This window comes from Saccostrea echinata, unplaced genomic scaffold (assembly GCF_033153115.1).
Source record: "Saccostrea echinata isolate AGI-Se365-2 ecotype Australia unplaced genomic scaffold, CSIRO_AGI_Sech_v1 ptg000009l, whole genome shotgun sequence".
NCBI classification, from domain to species: domain Eukaryota; kingdom Metazoa; phylum Mollusca; class Bivalvia; order Ostreida; family Ostreidae; genus Saccostrea; species Saccostrea echinata.
In genome coordinates this window covers 44,751,548-44,768,717 of record NW_026889758.1, presented here as the reverse complement: position 1 = coordinate 44,768,717, position 17,170 = coordinate 44,751,548, and the positions used below count along the sequence as shown (strand labels likewise).

General features: G+C 33.7%; 2 protein-coding genes across 3 annotated transcripts in view; one reads left to right on the top strand and one right to left on the bottom strand.

Annotated features, from left to right (window-relative positions):
* Positions 1–279: 279 nt before the first annotated feature.
* LOC133183789 (transmembrane protein 229B-like) lies at positions 280–10,120 on the top strand. Its single transcript, XM_061318696.1, has 2 exons — positions 280–368; positions 9,377–10,120. The coding sequence occupies exon 2, from the start codon at positions 9,379–9,381 to the stop codon at positions 9,880–9,882; it is 504 nt and encodes a 167-aa protein (XP_061174680.1). The 5' UTR covers positions 280–368; positions 9,377–9,378; the 3' UTR covers positions 9,883–10,120.
* Positions 10,121–11,363: 1,243 nt separating this feature from the next.
* Positions 11,364–17,170, bottom strand: part of LOC133182676 (uncharacterized) — a 36,628-nt gene continuing 30,821 nt past the window's right edge. For both annotated transcript variants that reach the window (XM_061317530.1, XM_061317529.1), the window contains exons 10-16: positions 16,897–17,061; positions 16,467–16,569; positions 16,005–16,186; positions 15,549–15,703; positions 14,945–15,101; positions 14,333–14,541; positions 11,364–14,111 (exon numbers count right to left, since the gene is read on the bottom strand). In XM_061317530.1, the coding sequence (XP_061173514.1) occupies positions 13,886–14,111; positions 14,333–14,541; positions 14,945–15,101; positions 15,549–15,703; positions 16,005–16,186; positions 16,467–16,569; positions 16,897–17,061 (1,197 nt within the window). In that variant the 3' untranslated portion in view covers positions 11,364–13,885. The remainder of the gene's footprint in view (positions 14,112–14,332; positions 14,542–14,944; positions 15,102–15,548; positions 15,704–16,004; positions 16,187–16,466; positions 16,570–16,896; positions 17,062–17,170) is intronic.

Sequence of the window (17,170 nt, the reverse complement as noted above, 5' to 3'; positions counted from 1 at the left end):
TTTTGGCTTGTGTGGTTTTTGCGAATAGGTAGGTAGGTTTTTGTGGACGCTAAACAGAGAAAAAAAATGGAATGGCGTTATGCAGGACCGACGAGAATAACAGCTGAAATGTCAATATCATATCATTTTTTGCTTCATTGCAGACAATTTGCATATTAAGCTTAGTAACAAAGATTTAAAGATTCGATAAAAATGGTCGATTTTATTAATACTGATTTCAGAAGTTATCCGGGAATTCAATTGCTTATCGATTATACTTCAGCACTTATTATCTATTCATCCTTGTTTACATCGAACACAAGTATTTTTATGTTAACAATACAGAAGTACAGTCTAGGCCAACAGGTGTGATAATCAAATAAATCAAGGTATGTATAATATGCTAGGACAACTTAAACATATCACTTTCTCAGACTGAAAGCTTGAAAGAACTCGGAGAGATTTAGGCTACATTTGAATGTTGAAGGTGAGCGGGCAAATTATAATATGCTAAAGGCTAACCATGTCTACATGTAAATAGTATAGATCTAGTAGCCTGTTCATAATCATTCTCATAGATATGCACATTTACCAATTAATATCTGCTCATACTGATTTTTATATTTTCATAAACGTAAAGTCGATGGTATGAAAGAATGTGCTTCTTTTATCTTGCAAGAATGACACTTTGTAGTTTGTATGACATACCATCTGAAATCGTGAGTACTGGCCTTAAGCTAAAATATTGTTCAGGTATGTTATGTTGATAGTAGCTTCCTTATTTGCAAGTTACATTATTCTACTTATTTCGACTTGTTAACATCAGGCTTATTGTGCACATTTAATAAATGATTATGATAAAAATCGTATACGTATACATATTGAACAGCATATTTAGCAACTCAAATTCAAGCAAAATGTAACGTTATGGATATTTAATTTCCTTTTTCCAAATATAAATTTTTCCTTTTTTCATCTCCCTGTATGCTATCTAACGGTAGAAACGTTCATGTTATGACGTCATAACTTGCGTCATTTTGTATGTTTCTACGTAGATTAGTATATACTGTGAGCTTTGTAGTACTTTCAGTTTGGCAAGTATGTTATAATATCTTATTATTATAATACCTCTGTGATTTTTTTCTTTATAAAGATATGAATAAACCTGTTGTTTTTTTTTTTCTAAACAGTCCTACATTGGAATAGTTTCTGTGCTATTTGCCCATGGTCGAAATAGTCATCGAACTATTCACCTGCAACATTCGATTCCTTCGCGTTTCATCTCGGAACTCTTTTCTGGTTTTATCTAGATCGTGACTAGTCCGAAGTATCTGACGTTTTCCAGGATTTTTTCATGATTTTGATATCTTATGTGCCAGGAGTTTTCACCTGGCACGTAAAACATCAAAATCGTGAAAAAAAGCCTGGAAAACGTCAGATATTTCGGACTAAGATCGTGACGTTACACAAGTAAATAATAAAACGCATATTTACCATGTTTACTGACCATTCGGACAATAGCATTCGGACAACCCCCTTTGACAATAAACCTGCTATTGTCCTCATAGCTTGTAAATAGGTGTATAATTTTCCCGAAATCGAAGTTCAGGGGGAGTGGGGTTCGCTACGCCTAAAATAAAAAAATGTGTTTGTTTGTTGTTGCCTACCGACCTACTAAAAAAGCACCCGACCCAAACTTTTTTCAAGCCATTTTTTGGAGATGATTATTTTTGAAAGTATCAAGTTTCCGGGATATTCGTTATTGAAACTTTCATTTTCTTTTTTTTTTCTTTTTGTTTTTATCAATTAGTGTTTTAAAATAAGTGGAACTTACTAACATTTAGTATTCATATGAAAATCCCAACAAAAACTAAAGAACTAAAATTTATTTTTAAAAAAACCACCAACCTACCTACCCACTCTAAAAATTATGGGTCGGCAACTGCAAACAGAGAATTATTTAAAGCTTGGTCCTATGTAGAAACTGGGCTGTGTTCAAGATCGTAGCGGCTACCTTAAGTGATAGATAACGGTCAGCTAGCCTAGCTGCTAAGGGTAAGATTTTGGATAAAAACATATTAGTAAAAAAATTATTTTTGGAACAAAAATAATTTATTTAAAGAGAAAATATATATGTAGAAATTCGCTAAGATGTATAAAACAATCCCCCTTTTTGTTAAAGTCTTGGGCAATGCGAAATGGTAACTAAAGAAACCATCTTGGATTTTGTACTGAGCATTAATTATTTATGCTTAGCAGCTAGCTCTCTCTACGTAGCGGTTAGCTAGCTTAACGTTCAAGATCGTAGCTTTACATAGAGGCTACGTAGCCGCTACGCTCTTGAACGCACCCTTGGTCACAGAGGACGGGTAAAATGCATGACCCAAGCTTTATTTAAGCATTGAATTGATACTTTTTGTGTAGTTGGAATAAACATGTCTTGTTATTCTTTCCTTACTGAATCATATGTTGGTCGTATAACAGCACCTGTCAGAGCCGACAAATTGAATGCCGCGCGTTAGCGCATGGTTAATAAACGTAAGAACCGTATAACGCGGGAAGTTAAATAAGCAAATGAATTTTGCGAGGGGAAAAATAACTATGCGCGGATCCAGAGGGGGGTCGGGGGGAAGGGTCCGGAACCCCCCCCCCCTGGAATTTGCAGTTATTAAACGTGTTTTGTTTGTGTGTGTGTGCGGGTGGGTGGGTGTGTGTGTTTTTGGCTTGTAAAGAAATTTTTGGGTTAGATTTTTTTTTTACTGGGGTGGACCTCCCCCCCCCCCCCCCCCTTTTGGATAAAAATCCTGGATCCGCGCCTGATAACACATTAATTTTAAATTACAAATGTTACATTTTTACAAAATTTTAATAGAGCAATTGTTTTTAATTAATTTGAGCAAAAATAAGACACATGTTGGTGTTCCTCATTTATTGAAAGTGTAAGTAGAATAGTTCCTATTGTGTATTCTACAGCACTTTGACAAGGTTTCTTATGTGTTATGGGGGGGGGGGGGGTTTCTAAATTCCCAATGGAATTCGTAAAGATATTTACATTGAATGTAAATATTATATAGAAAGGAATAGAAGTTCATACTTTGCGAGAAGTAGATCTATAATAAAAAAAAATGTTATGGTCCCGATTCAATGTGATTGATTTGGACAAGGTCACAACAATTTGTAAAATTCTTGTCTGGACCATAATTTTGTAATACAGGATTTAGAAGCACGCTATTTAATGGGGAGGGGGAAGAGATTTTCCACTCCATTTTGGGAATGGGCCCAGGCCCTTGGAATTGGGAATTTAACAAAATGTTATCACTTATTGGGAAATTTTATTGCATGATGTTTTTTTAAGAAATAAACACTTATGATGAATAAAATTGATCTTTGATTTACTTAATTATTCAGAAATGTAAATCAGAACAGATCATTTATAATAAAGAAGATGGGTGAACATGACGAGCGAAAAGCCTATAAGAGAAATACCGACATCTTACGAACGAACGTAACTCGCCCTAACTTCCCGTATCTGGGTAGTTTTCCCGGGACCAGTTATTGCACCTAGTTTAAAATTAATAAATCAGAAAAATTAAGTATATGTGTATAATAGAACGGACAGTATTTTAATGACTTTGTTAATGATAATTTCTCCTGTCTAATTTTCTGTAATCACTTACAATGTAATTAAAAGCGGACAAATAGAAGAAAATACGCCAAAATACCTATGACGGGTTAGGAAACACATTTGTCATGCGTCAGTGGTTATACGTATATACTAGTGTGAGCTGTGTTCATTTGAGGAAAGTTACGTTTTATAGCATGGATGAAATCTAAACTCACGCCCTGTATAAATCCATGCAAAGGCAACAAGTTACCGGGTGATGAGCTTATACAGTGTCTTGTATTTAAAAGTGTACATTTATGTGCTTGTGAGAGAGAGAGAGAGAGCAATGGGCAATAATTGTTGTAATGAATTATACAATGTAGCATTGTTTTCTAACTTTTCAGAAATCAACCATTAAAAATCAGAAAATAGTTGGCACTTCTCCGGAAAACGTAATATTTTTAAAGTGGTCGCGCGTAGATGTTTGTGTACTTGGGGAGGGAGAGGAGGTCAAAGCTCAACTAATCGAATTGAATGTTCATTTTCATTACATTTAACTAAATACATGGAATACTACGATCCATATACTACAATCCTTATAAAAGTGGAATGGGGCAATGCATGCATATGCAATATTTTTTTTTCCATATCGTATCTAGTAAAAGAAAAAGTAACTTCATAAAGAAGGGTAGGTTTTTCTTTATGTGAAATATCACTTCAAAGAAATAAACGAGCATTCATATGATAGACTATCTTCTTGGATGATGTATTATGTTGCAATATTCACTTAATTTATCCTTCGGCTGCCTTTCATGATATATGTTATATCTGTATAGATATGTGAATTATAAAAACTGCAAATTATGTATTTGGGTAGGGTTGGAGACGTAGCATCGATTTTTTAAAGGGGAGGGGGGGGGGGGCAGCCAGAGAAAAAAATTCAACTTACCTGAAAAAACCTGACAAGCAAAAAAAAAACAAACAAACAAACAAAAAAACAAAAAACAACAACAAACCTTTCGGTATCAATTTTTTTCATACATTACTACATTATTTAGCCTTATTTGACTGTACTGCAACAAAAAGGAGGGGGGGGGGGGGGGGCAACAAGCCTTTCAATGAACATTTCCAACAGTAAAAAGTAATGTGTGGAAAAGGTGGGGGCAGGCCCCTCTGATGCTACATGTCTGTGGGTGGTGTATATTTTTTAAATGTTCTTTGTACTCAAGCTATGTACCATTATGTCATTGTTTGTTAGGCATGCATTATTCGTCAGAATATAAAATTACAAGATATACTGTATACGTGAAGGGTAACTTTGACCCCGCACTCAGAGTAATTTCGACCGAAGCTCTAATGTACAGAAAAAAAAATGTAGTCGAAATTATAACTTGCGTCACTTCTAAGAAAAAAAAAATCTTTGATTAATTCAAGTATACTGACAAAAAGATACTGTAGTTCTCTAAATGTGAATAATTTGAAGACATCAAGTGCATGACGCTGATTCACTGAGTTGTCAAGGCATGCTTAAAATGTACCTGCTGTCTTCCCACAAATTTTTATCAAAATAGAAAATTTGGTGTTATGACAAATAGTCATAACACATTTTTATCAAAATAGTAAATTTTGTGTTATAACAAATAGTCATAACACATTTTTATCAAAATAGATTTGGTGTTATGACAAATAGTCATATCACCAAATTTTCTATTTTGATAAAAATTTCTTCCCACAAATTTTTATCAAAATAGAAAATTTGGTGTTATGACAAATAGTCATAACACCAAATTTTCTATTTTGATAAAAATTTGTGGGAAGACACTGCACACACAGGTAAATAAACAGAACAGACGAGTTTTCACTGATGTGTAGAAGTACATGTAGTTTCTACTGATATTTTTTTCTTCTTCATTTTTTAAAACAGTCATAAATTCTTTCTGGTAAAAGTAATATTGCTGCAGATTTATTTATCATTCATTAGTCGAATTAGAATATATAATTTTCTTTCGTTTTTAAAAGTGGGAGGGGGTGGGGGAGCCAGAGAAAAAAAATCAAATTACAAGAAAAAATCTGACAAGCAAACCCCCCCCCCCCCCCAAAAAAAACAAACAAACAAACAAACAAAACAAAAACAAAAAAGGGGTGGGGTTTAAACTCGAAAATCCTTTTTTCATGGGGGGGGGGGTCCAACTTTTTTCGGAACAAAATTTTCTTCATACATTATCATATAAAAATTGGGTTGGTAGATAGGTTATAAATTTTTTCCCAGAAAATGTCAACATTCTTATTGATGGAGAATGAAAATTCAGGAGAAAAAATTATCGTTTCCTCAGGTTAAACAAGTTTTGAGTCGGGTCATTTTTAGCCAGTCGGTGAGGGCAAAGAAACAATTTTTTAAAGATGGTCTAACCTAATTTGGTTGATACCACGTGTCTGGAAATTACTCACCGAAGCAGCATTCATGTGGACAGGGGTTACTAAGGCCAATTTCTGTTCAGCTGATTTAATTGCATTGCATTTTTATTTGTAAAAAACTGAATATTTTAAAATGAATGTGCATGAGTTTCATTTATAAAAACATTCTCATGTATGTCACGTCAGGAATGGCTATTGATTAATTTTCTACACAGATATTGTCAGAGGTGATAATTCCTTGTAATGGGCATTGGATTAAAAAAACTGTCAAAATAAAATTAAACCCGGCTTCAATATACCGTACATGTACATGTATTATAGCCACATCATGAATCCGTGGGAAAAAAAGCCCGTTCGTAATTTTTCGGTTGATAAGGCTTCTTCTTAGATACATGCGATCCTTCGATGTAATTTGCTCCAGTCTTTGCCCCCCCCCCCCTTTTCAGCTCTTTGATTTTCTTTTAATTAAATATTTCGGATTTCCAACGATTCAGCATGAGTATTACGGTAGATTCCTAAATATACGCGAGGAATAAATTATCGCGTAATTACGCGAGAAGCGCCACTCGCGAAATAAAATTACTCCCTTTTATTTTTATGGTGCTTTACTATATGTAAAATCTCTAGATAAACCACCCATACGCGAATTATTGTTCTCGAGATTTGACGCCCTTCGGCCATTTGCGTAAAATAAGGAATCTACTTAAGAGACATGATTTGTTTAAAGAGACACTGTGACGGACTAACGGGAAAACTGACAGAAGTCAAATTTGTGCAAGACACATGCAGATTTTATTCAATTCTTGAAAGTATTAGGTTTAAGAAAATTACAGGTTTCAGAACCTAAAAAATCTACTTTTGTGGAGAAAAATATAAGTAAAAATAATTTTAGTTCGCCCCAACACGAAAAAGAAAACTTAAGAAACACATGATATGCTTGACTCACTATGAAACTTTAAATGCGCATCTGGTGCATCAAAATTGGCACCGTATATGATTTACATGTAAAGTTTAGCCAGTAGCATGAACAAAAAGGCCATTGTTTTATGTTTGTTTTTTTTAACTCTCCCTCGCCCTGTTTTTCGTTTTCGTAAGACAGAATCTTTGACTTCATGCTTCAAAATGAGACATTTTTCATTTTCCTTTTACATGTGTATTTCCCTTTTCGGAACCCCTTTGCTCGTTTAAATGTCCATTGAAATGTATTGTAGCGTCACGGTAGCGACTACGACAAGAAGTAGTTTTGAGGTATCCTGCGGGGATTTTATCTTTTGAAATCGCAATAACATTGAAGAATTCAACAATGCAAATGTGAATACAATGAACCATCCCCTGTTTTGGTTACGTTCGTTCGTAAGATGTCGGTATTTCTCTATAGTGTGACAAACATGAAGGTGAAAAATTAAGTCTCAGTTATATCAAAATTTTCCTTGATATTTCATCTAACATTAAAATATACTTTATGTAAAATCTCTACAAATTGCAAAAATCTCAAGAAGATTGAAATTATATACATAAGAACTTAAGAAGTATTGTACACACACTAAAGAGGGCAAAAAAGAGTAATTTTCTCATACTATAACACTATTTTTCGATATGAGTGGGTCTCCGCTCCATTTTTATGAACTTTAATCCTCGAAGTTTGCATAAAAATATACATTTTTTGGTTTCCAAAAAAATGGAGCAAAGACCCACTATACCTTAAAAATATACTTTTATGACATATCATTCGCATCTTTTCGAGAAATACTTGAAGTCCATTAAGTCAAGGGTCATATCACAAACATGATTTAAATGCCACTAGTCATCAGGACTTGTGTAGTCTAGTGGTTAGCGTGCTAGTCTCGAAAGAAAATGATACTCAGGATTTTTATTGCTAGGGTTCGAACCCCACGAATACCACATTATTTTTTTTAATTAAAGAATAAATTTTGCCGAGAAAATTTTCTAGGGGTGAAACGATACACCTCCTTCACGGTTCGATACGTATTGTATAATTTTGTCTCGGTTCGGTTATTTTCGATACGATACATTTTGATAGAAGGAAACGAATTCAACGTTGTTTTATGCTCTTTTTTTTTCTAAATCTAGTCAGATATTTTACGAATTTTATTTGCAAATTGACTAGAAGAAATTGATTAAAATTATTTGACTGTCAAAAATTATTTTACAAGCTATCAGTCATCAAAAATTTACGTTTTCTATACTTATTATACTGAGTAACGTGTTTTACCTTATGCCAAACCCGACTGAATAACGATCCCGATCGAAAAATGAACCGAACCGAAAATTAGAGATTTTGCACCGTGTATCAAACCGAGAAAAAATACCGCGGTGTATTGATACCGCGGTGAACCGTTTCACTCCTAAAATTTTCCTCAGAAAAGTTTTTTTTATCATAATTTCATAAATTTCAATAATGAGAACTTTACTCTAAATACTGAATTCATAAATTGAACATGATTTTTATATATCTGAAGCTATAGGCTTTCTGCACGCTATGTTCGCCCATCTCCTTTTAGATAATTTCTTAAAATTTTGTTCATTTCATTCAGATTTCCAAACCTGGCCATTTTTTTTTACCATAACTTTGATCAAGTTAACTTTGTGGGTTCATTTTTGGGGAAAAGGGAGAGATTTTGCAATTGGGAATGGGGGCCTGTATTCGGCCCTACACGGGGCAGTGGAAACTCCCTTGGGGAGATCATGGTTTTATAACCCTGTACTAAAATGTCTGGACAAGTTTTCCCATAAATGGGGCGCTTTACGAACGCGTGTATGTAGGTTTTGCAACTAGCCTAATACTCGAGTATATGTGGTAACTGCCGATTTGGAGATTCTTCAGATCTATATTTTAACCACTGTCATGACCCCATGTATGATATTCATCTTTGACTCTCAAGTCAACACATTTGTTCATTTAGGAATATTGAACGTGCAAGAATTTGGCATATCATTTTGGTTTGGACCTTTGAAGTTGAAGGCCATAGCATGAAGAAGTTTTTGAATAAATTGTGCTTCTCAGGAATATAAGAACAGGACATTTCTCTTTCTTTTTAGTACATTTTTTTTCAAATCCTGGAATTTGCCAGTGCTCGACCTTACAGCAACAAAAAGTGGTGGGCCAATCACCATCTAAATGAAAATTCACTAAAGCAAATTACTATACTCAGAAAAAAAAATGGGTGTCCCTCCTCCGACATTCTAGGCCTGAGGATATGCCATCATGACATGACCTACACCTGACACTTCAAATTATTAAATTTTTGAAAGGGTTTGCATATGTTAAAGAAAAATATATGATAAGTTATCGTTTACGTATTTTCTATAGAGTAACAAGGCTGTAAAGTTCAGTAAGTTTTTACTTTTTGCTTACAGAGATGCCCGAGGATTCAGAGATGCGACCGATCTCCATTTGGTGGCGGTTTTACGTTTACGCCATCCACGGTTACGTCACAGAGATTATGTTTACTGCCCTATGGGAATTCGTGGTCAATTTGAACTGGAAGTTCCCGGGAAATACCAGTGTCTGGGTGCTTTTGATTTACGGCCTGTCTGGCCTGGTGTTAGAACAGATGTACTTTCGGTTGAGAGGTCGAGTTCCACTGCTTGTTCGCATTCTTATCTATACCATTTGGACTTATCTTTGGGAGTTTTCCACGGGATTTGTCCTTAAGCAATTTGGTGCTTGCCCATGGGACTACACACCGTTTCATGGTGATTTCATGGGCATTATAACATTGGAATATGCTCCACTGTGGTTTTTGGGAAACATAATAGCAGAGTTAATAGTGATGAAGTACACATTGTGTCTATACTGGGGACCAGAGTTAAATTGTCTACAATCGCCCAATGTACCGTCCAATATACGAAAGAACAAATGATAGTTAACGTTATTATATTGTGTTCAGTATATTTCAGTTGTGTATTTATATGATACTCCTTTGTACATTTATGTAGGATTTTTTTTATTCAATGACAAATTTTGATTGTTCTTGTTTAAGTATTTTGTCTATCTTAACATTCCAGTATTTCGCCGTTTATACATTTCATTTTTTGTTTTGTTTTGTTTGTTTTTGAGAGCAGAAACAAAAGTTTTACTTATAAAGTTCTTATATCAAATCAGGTGTTTATCATTAATATTCTGATTAATGTAATGTCAAAAATTTCCTTGGAACAAAAATTTCTTTCTTTTTTCTTTTGCGCTTGCGTATCAATCAGTTTGGAGACATACACCATATGCAGATGATGTTGGAAAATTGTTACAGAAAAGCAGAAGTCTTCCCGCTTGTCATAGAGTTTAAAACTCATAGAGTTTAATTATTAGTTGGTCATTATCGTCTATAGTCAGTTTTCCATTGATACTGATCATGCTAAAAATCACTATTTCCAAATTGTGAGAAACTCCAACGAAAACTTATTTGACCTACATTGTAACTTGTAGCTTGCTTTTCAAATCGCTTTGATCGCATATATGGAATTAAGTATGGATTTCCTGGTGTGTCTTTACAATAAATCTGTAATATGGATACCAAGATGGAATCCAATTTCGTCAAACACAACTAAAACAAGAGGCCCGTGGGCCACAAAGCTCACCTGAGTAACTTCTTTGGAAGATTTTTCTCCTTTATATTCCCATGAGAAACTGTAACCCCAAGTTATGGCCTAAACTTTACTGAGAAATCTGTCTGAACCTACACAACATGGAGATGCATCAATATGATTAACAGTTATAAAGAAGATTTCTCTTCCCTAATGCATACATAATGTAAAATTTAATTCCAATTTTAGCCAACTCTAACCAAGTGTCCATTTGAAGGGGGAAAATATTAATCCACAAAACTTGGAAATGTTTGAAAATTAATGGTCTATTGTGGTTTTTTAAAATCTTTTCTAAAATACTCCAATGCAAGACTTTAATGCCTCTAATTGTGGTCCCTACCTATTCCTGGTGCTATGATTTCAACAATTTACATGTAGAATCTCCATTACCTTAGGAAGCTCTCTCTTTTCACATTTTCTGGCCCTGTGGATCTTGGAAGAGATTTTGATGATCCCACCCTATTTTTGTCTTATCTTGATTATCTCCCTTTAGGCAGGGCCATGGTCCTTCATTTAAACAATTTAGAATCCCCTTCATCCAAGGATGCTTTAATTTGCCAACTTTGGGTTAAAACTGCCCCATTGATTCAAGGAAATGTGAAAACTTAAGTGATGGACAGATAGATGAATGTGGAACAATGGGTGATCACAAAAGCCTACTTGAGCTTTCAGCTCAGGTGAGCTCAAAAGAATAAAACAATCAGAACAATTATTGGTTTATAATTAATTTATTTCTATCCATTTAATATGGTATGATCAAGAAATGCCACAACCTTTTTTTAATTAATTTAAGATACTTTTTCTTGTTTTTTTTTTTAAAGAAGATTTTAACTTTTCCACTTTTACATGTACAATGTATATAATTTTCACTCAAATGAATACAGATTAGAAAACAAAATGATTTATTACATCCAAAAGTAGACAGAAAAATATATGAGTTTGCTGTTTTCTGAAAAATTCACTATCAAAACTTAGAATACTTTAATCAAAGTTATAATTGTATTAATATGAAGAGTACATAATATATACAAAAGTAGCTTTAATGCTCTGACAAGTGGCAATTTTACTTTTTAAACCATGTATTTATGCAGTTGTAGTCTACATTTTTTTTTTCACAAATGGAGACTATCAGACTATAATCTTCAACTTCAAAAAGCATTAGACATCTGTCTAACACAAAGAACACATTAGCAAATAGGTCATTTTACATGACTGAGGTATATTAATGATTCAGGATTAAAATATGTGTAAAAAGTAATACACCAAATCCAATATAATAAAGGCAAGATAAACCAATTTTCTGATGTAGAAGTAAAGAGTACCATTAATAGCATACTGTAAAATTTCAACTTGAGTAAAAACCCTCTTAATTTGTATGTGAGCATTAAAGAAACTTCAATAGGGAGAAACAAAAAAATGACCACAGGTATAGCACTTTTCAACAAAGCGTATTGAGGTTCGAGACAAATAAAGCAACACCCAAAAAGATCATGTGTCTAGGCAGTTAAGACAGCTGATGGCACTTTTTTGGCAGGTGTCAGATGAAAATATAGGTTTATTCAATCTTTGTTTTCCCTTCATGTAATTAAGTTATTTGTAACAGATGGGAAAAAACTAAATAAATAATCAAATATAATCTCATAATGTAAAACAGAACATTTTAAAATAATTTTAACAATGAAGTCCATAAACTTTATATTCTAAATAAGAATTCCAAAAACAAAATTAAAACAAATTAACAAAATTGCACAGCATGAAAATCATTTTAACATAACCACACAACAAGAATGGATAATGAAAAATCACAACACTGTTGTGTATGGTAAAGAAATATTACAAAGCACTTAAATAAGTGATTAGTGATGTACATAAATAAAATTATCATTGGTAATTGCTTCAGATTGAAATAGAGAATTCCATGATGTTTGATAAAAAAGTTATTAACATTAAATTGAGCACCACTATGGACCTGCTATGTTAACCTTGTCAATCTGAAACAACTACACTTGCACCGAGATAAGTCTGTGAGGAACTATTTACATGTACAATGACCCCCGCATTATTTCTACCTGGTAAATTCACTCTTTGGAGGTCTTGATAAACTACTTTCCAGTTACTGTTCTGAAAGAACAATCCCTCTTCTTAAATATACTATCCTTAAGTCACTTCTTTAGATCTTTCTCTTCTGTTCTTATTAAGTACTTGTTTTGACATCAATGTTGGATGCCATAATGCCAATACTTAAGTGACAACTTTTATGACAAGTACTTTCTCTAACAAAATGTTTACTTTTTAAGAGTAAGTCTCTCCTTAATGGGTCCCTTTTGAAAAGTATCTCTGAAGATGGTATCACAATACTAAACGATAATGCCCATCATCAATAATGGTATGGTATATACCGGTATAATAAGTAAGATAAATACCCACATTTGTATATGCCCAAGATTTTTCATACTTTCTGTCTAGATTCTCTAGTTTAGTAAAGGCCATTGGTGGGCTGATTTTTTGAGTGGACAGACCAGTGAAATCACTTTTATCATACCTTTAGGTCCACTTCTAAGTTTACTTTCATAAATCTTTGCATAAGAATGCATAATTTAAGTCCCTTTTGTTATAGCCAGTCCTGCAACCGTCCTAATTATTTACACATCCTCCAACATAGCTACAATGTCCAAAATTTGACCTTGAATAGGTATACATATGACCTTATGACCTATGCATGCAAAAATAAATTTAATAACAAAATAAATAAGCTATGTACAAATGAAGTGGAGACATATAAAACAACCTGATGAGACAATATATCTAAATGTACAATGTAGGATTGCCTCCCTTCACCGAGGCGGTGTCATGTAAATAGCTGCCTGTGTAAAACTGATTGTGAAATATCAATCTGGAAATCATTAAATCCCTTTAAAAATTATCTTAAATTAAATGAATCAAGAACTAGTAGCCATACCGTTTTGTTTTAACCCACTGTATCAAATATAAATATGTATACCAGTACTTTTATTTCCATTTTGTTATTATCTGTGAATTGTGCTGAAGTACGGGAATGATGTTTGTATTTCTAATTAATATACTGTACAAATGATATCAACACACTTTTAATTACCTTTACACATTTACAAAAATTGGAAAATATGATTTATTAACACAAATTTATTATTATTTTTTTTGGTTATTGTTTTTCTCCTATTTTAGACTTCTTACAAAAAAAAATTAATCTAAAATATATACATATTAAAAAAATATTTCTTGTCCTGACCTATTTATAAAGTACATTTAAATGGGTGGTGGGCCATTTACATATCGTAGTTCTGGTGCAAGTGTAATTGTGAGATCACCTAGGTGTTTGATAGCCTCTGGGTCCACAAGATAGGCAATACCAAACATGACAAATACCCCCGCTGCCTTAACATATCCTGAGCGGTACCACGATCTGGACGGTGTTATAGTCTGACCTTCAGCTGCTGATTTCGATGCAAGGTCACTTTGATGTTTTTGCATCCTACAGAAGAAAAAAAAGAGATTGATAACATCAAAAATACTACCCAGAAATTCTGATTCATTGATATGTGATCTCTGTCTGAACAAATCATTTGCTGGTCCATAGATGTACAAGCATAAAGCAATACAAATGCAATACTGAGATAATGAATTAAGCATCAGGAAGATTAATATCTAAAATAACATTAGAATAATGAGTATCTAGAACACTATATGACTTACTTTTGTGGTAGGTCTATTGATCCCTGATTAACGGACCACAATAAGGTCCTATACTGTCTGTGGGCCTCTAACATTCGATCCTGTATATCTGCTGTCTCATTCGTTATGTCCACTTTCATCTGCTCATCTGCAAACTGCATTAAACGTCCTCGCAGTGATTGCAGATGGCAACACTTTTCCTCATATTTTTGAAGGTTTTCATTCACTGACTGTAATAAAAAACATGCAAGGATATTGAATACATGAGGTGTGTGTAAATTTAATTGATAATATGCTAGAATAATATAAAGGTTTGAAATATTTTCTGGAAATTTGAGCTCCATAATGATAGAATTGTTATAAAATGATTATGTGTATGTGAAACTGGCTTCTCAGTACGATGTATACTGTAAATCACTATTTATTTGTGAAAACTTTATTTTCGTGTAATAATGCGAGATGGTCTGCTTGCAAAAAAATTAATTCTCATGTATATCTTTATTACTATAGATTATATACAACAATAACCAGAATTCGTGAAAATTTTGTCACATTTATAAATATCAAATACCATTCTTGCGAAAAAAAGGAGTCACAAAAATTTGGTGACTACGGTACACTTAAGTTACCTACATTAAGGTATTGTATAGAGTCCTCCCTCTGCATGTTTGCCATCATGAGGTCCATATCAAATTCTGAGGACAGGAGCTCCTCGAGGGCATTCCTCTCCTCAATATAATCACTCCAAATCTGGTACTCAGACTCGAGCTCGGACAACTGCTTTGTCAGTCTGTCAGAAATAAAAGGTGAAATGTCTTTAATTTGTCATGTTCAAAGACCTAATAAGACATATAGAGATATGTATCTAAGATTACTTTTATGTAATGTTTAATACAATAATAATGTACAAACTTAAAAAAAAAAAGGCCAACAAAACTTTCACATGCATCTTCATGATTATGACCACACAGAATATATAAGAGCTAATTCTACATATAAAGTACCTAATTAATTTTACTTTTAATAAATATTTGATGTCCAAAGTATAAAATGTCAGGTACAGATTATATTTTAATTATGGTGACACATTTACAAGTTACACTTCCATCCAAAAAGTTAAATAACCCTGCATTCTTTAATAGATTCTGAGTCTATTTTCAAAATAATTTCCTAGCTGTTGTAAAGATTTTGTTTTATGACATTGTAATCCAATTTTCAAATCTGTGAAGCTACTTACAAGTCCTTGGTTCTGCTGAGATTATTGCTGGTCTTGTTGACCTGTTGACTGAAAGCCAGCAAGTTGATGGCAGGATGTTCCAATTGAAATCCACTGCACATTCTGTGTAATGTTGCCATTTTGTTTTCTATACAGGGCAGGCTCTCCAGCTTTGTCTGCAAAATGATTCAAAACTCCTACAAACATGTCAACCTCCACACTTGCTATGGAGTTAGATTGATGCACTAGCATCAATATTCATTACTAATATTCAAATATTCACTACATATAATTAATTGTAAATAATTATTTAATCTGTAGAATATATACTGGTGAAAATACATTATTTGTTTTAAGCAGGTGTCTGCTATATGTGTGTTCAGTATAAACCAATTCTTCTGTAACAGCCTTCAGAAAAAAACCCTAAAGTGGTGCACCATTCACGAGTCAACCAAGAAGTAAGATTATAAACTCTACCTTTGTGCTGATCAGACAATGCTCTAGGTCTCTAAGGCTGCTGAATGACTTGGTCCCCTCACCACAGCTGGACAACTCAGCCTCCACATCCTTAAGACACTTGTTCATTGCTGATAACTCACTGGACTCAGACTGTCGTTCTTTGGCAAAAGCATGTAACTTTTCCCACTGTGCCAATACATCTGCAAAGAGACCCATTAACAGGTGTTATTCCTTCCCTTCACATGCTAATATTTATCCAAGGGATTCACCTTGCATTTATTAAACATTCATTACACAAAAACGACTTCACTTTTTATCAATTCATGTACTAAAAGTTCTGACTTTACCAGGAGTTCAATAAAAAAAGCAATTAAAAATTTGCCATCACCTTTTGAGATATGATATTCCACACAAATCTACCTTTCATATTGTTCGATAAAGCTTTTTTCGACATTGCCTTTTATATCTTACACAACCTACCTTTCATATTTTCTATCTCCTCATCGGTGACTTCATCGTTGAGATGTTTTAGTACACTCTGTAGACAAGCGATGTTGGTCTGACAAGTGGCAATGATTTCATTCTGTAAGAGATTAGGGCAAGATTGAACACCAAATGAATGCTATTAACACATCATCAGGTCGAGTTTTAAACCTATTATCCTTCTACGACTTACCAACAGAATACCCCCCTAAGATTATATGAAATATAAATTGCATATACTAATCTCTTGAGCATTCTATCTGTGATCAACACATGCTACTATTGACTGTCTGCTTTCTGAGGTTATTAAAAACCAATTTCTGGCACCAGGACTCACACCAATCTTTTTATTGGATTTCTAGAGGCATTTCTATCTAAGGCTCATAAGAATTGATTTATCTTACACAGATTTTTACTGCTGACTTACATATTTGTTGGTGTTGATCTCCACTCCTGTACCCATGAAGTCTTTACTTTTCTTCTTCAGGTGATGATCTGCTATCTTCAGTTGACTAATAGAGTCATCAATAAAGCAGTTCAGGTCCTCCAGGTCTGAATCACTGTCATACCCTGGTCGACTGCCCTGGCTAACCTACAAAGGTGAAGTATTCCAAACATCTATTAACCTTTGTCCATCTTTTTATTCAAATACAGCTGAACTACTCCTATGTCAGACAGAAGGGATAAATTGAAATTGACAG

Bases quoted from the DNA above. Each gene is read 5' to 3' on its own strand.
- LOC133183789 (XM_061318696.1), top strand. From the start codon at position 9,379: ATGCCCGAGGATTCAGAGATGCGACCGATCTCCATTTGGTGGCGGTTT.